This window comes from Bison bison, unplaced genomic scaffold, assembly GCF_000754665.1.
Source record: "Bison bison bison isolate TAMUID 2011002044 unplaced genomic scaffold, Bison_UMD1.0 scf7180017860666, whole genome shotgun sequence".
Lineage (NCBI taxonomy): Eukaryota > Metazoa > Chordata > Mammalia > Artiodactyla > Bovidae > Bison > Bison bison.
In genome coordinates, this window is record NW_011491238.1 from 154,829 (window position 1) to 156,526 (window position 1,698).

At 61.0% G+C, this 1,698-nt stretch overlaps 1 protein-coding gene across 1 annotated transcript; it reads right to left on the reverse strand.

Annotated features, from left to right (window-relative positions):
- Positions 1 to 109: 109 nt before the first annotated feature.
- On the reverse strand, positions 110 to 1,689 carry LHX3 (LIM homeobox 3). Its single transcript, XM_010832272.1, has 2 exons — positions 1,649 to 1,689; positions 110 to 934 (listed from the first exon to the last, which is right to left on the reverse strand). Exon 2 carries the CDS (start codon positions 921 to 923, stop codon positions 516 to 518), a length of 408 nt encoding a protein of 135 aa, XP_010830574.1. The 5' UTR covers positions 924 to 934; positions 1,649 to 1,689; the 3' UTR covers positions 110 to 515.
- Positions 1,690 to 1,698: the final 9 nt, after the last annotated feature.

Consider the following 1,698-nt stretch of genomic DNA (forward strand, 5'->3'; position numbering starts at 1 on the left):
ACCTCCTGCCTGGACGGACAGCTTGATCTCTGACTTAAAAGAGGGGGTTGGGGGGGAGGTGGAGCAGGGGGCTAGAGAACTCAGACATATAGAACCTGGGAAACAAAAGCACAATTAGAATTATTTTTAATTTTGGAAATTAAAGCATCTTCCAGCCTGAGGGCTGTGCTGGTCTGGGCAGAGGCCCCTGAAGGGAGTGAAGGCTTGGCCTCCCCAGGGTGACATTTCCTGTCTGGAAACGGTGGCAAGCACTGGGTTAATTGGTCGATAAAGGGGAAAATCTGCTTACAAAACAAGGCTTGCCGAGAGGCCCCCAGTTTGAGCAGCAGCAGCCTCTCAAACCCGAACCCGGAGAGTCCCTCTGCCTGGGTGGGAGAGGGCACTCCCAGAAATGACCCTCCCGAGTCTGCATCCTGTTCCCCGTGGCACCGCGTCCTGCAGAAGTCCGTGCTTCCGGCAGGAGAGCTGCTGCCCAGACTCCTCACGTCCGAGGCTTGAGGGCACGGGGACTCAAGTCAGAACTGAGCGTGGTCCACCTCGTCCAGCCAGGAGGCGGGGCTGGCAGGGAAGTCGGGGTAGCCCCCGCTGCTCCCAGTGGAAAGGTCGGAGCTGGGTCCGTTCCCTGCCAGCACTCTCATGGGTGGGGGCCCACCTGGGGCTCCCGTGGGCACGAGCCCCAAGCCGGCATCGGGGTACACCAAGCTGGAGAGGAGGGGCTGGGGGCCAGAGAGGCTCTGCAGGGCAGCAGGCGAAGGGGGGACGCCGTAGGGGCTGCCGGGGCGTAGCTCTCTGTACTGCTCCGGGCCGGCCAGGCCTCCGTGCTCCAGTGGGAAGCTGCCCGGGGCCCCCGAGGGCCGGCCCAAAGTCGGGGCAGGCTCTCCCAGGCTGCCGTAGAGGCCGCTGGCGGGGCCCATGTCGGCCATGGCTGGCTCGTCTGCGGTAGAAGTAGAGGGCATTGCTTAGTGCACACCTGCTGCCACCTCTGGTGCTCCTCGGTGCCCCCTGCAGGCGCCGTGTGCCCCACCAGGGCGGGTCAGCCCACATCTCTTACCCTTTCACCCCTGAGTTTGTTCAGCTCCATCCCACCTGATTCCTATGAAACTGTGGGCTCCTGTGCTGGGATCCAGTATGATCCCAAGGCTACCCAATTTTGCAGACAAGTTAATTGAGGCTCAGAGAGGCTAGGTGAGTAGCCTAAGGTCACAATGCAGCCAAACAATCTCCTAAACAAACTCTCTGAGGATGGACATTAAGAGCTGGTGGGGGAGGGGCTCTCTGCTTTGGAAAAAGGAGGTAACTGGGTTCCAGAGACGAGGGTGGACCCTCCTCCAACGCCAAGCAGCTAGGACCTTTAATCACCCCAAGACTGTGCTGCTGCCTCCCTAAAAAATCACTGTAAGTGCCAAGTGCCCTGGGTGGGGGCAGGGGGGAGCATGGTCAGACCCTCCCTCCAGGACAAAGCCTGCCAAGGGACACGCATGCAGGTCACGGGGTTTCTGTCCCCCTTCAGAAGAAGGGCAATGGTCCTGAGTGGCCAAACCACAGGGCTTGGGGATGGGCGCCAGGGTCTACAGAGACGGGGACCGGAACATTGATTCCCAGGCTCCGGCAGTCAATCAACCCAACGCTCTTCCCAACTCCGCCGTACCAGTGAAGGAGACCTCCGCGTCGCTGTCCTGCCCCTCCTCCTGGACGCTG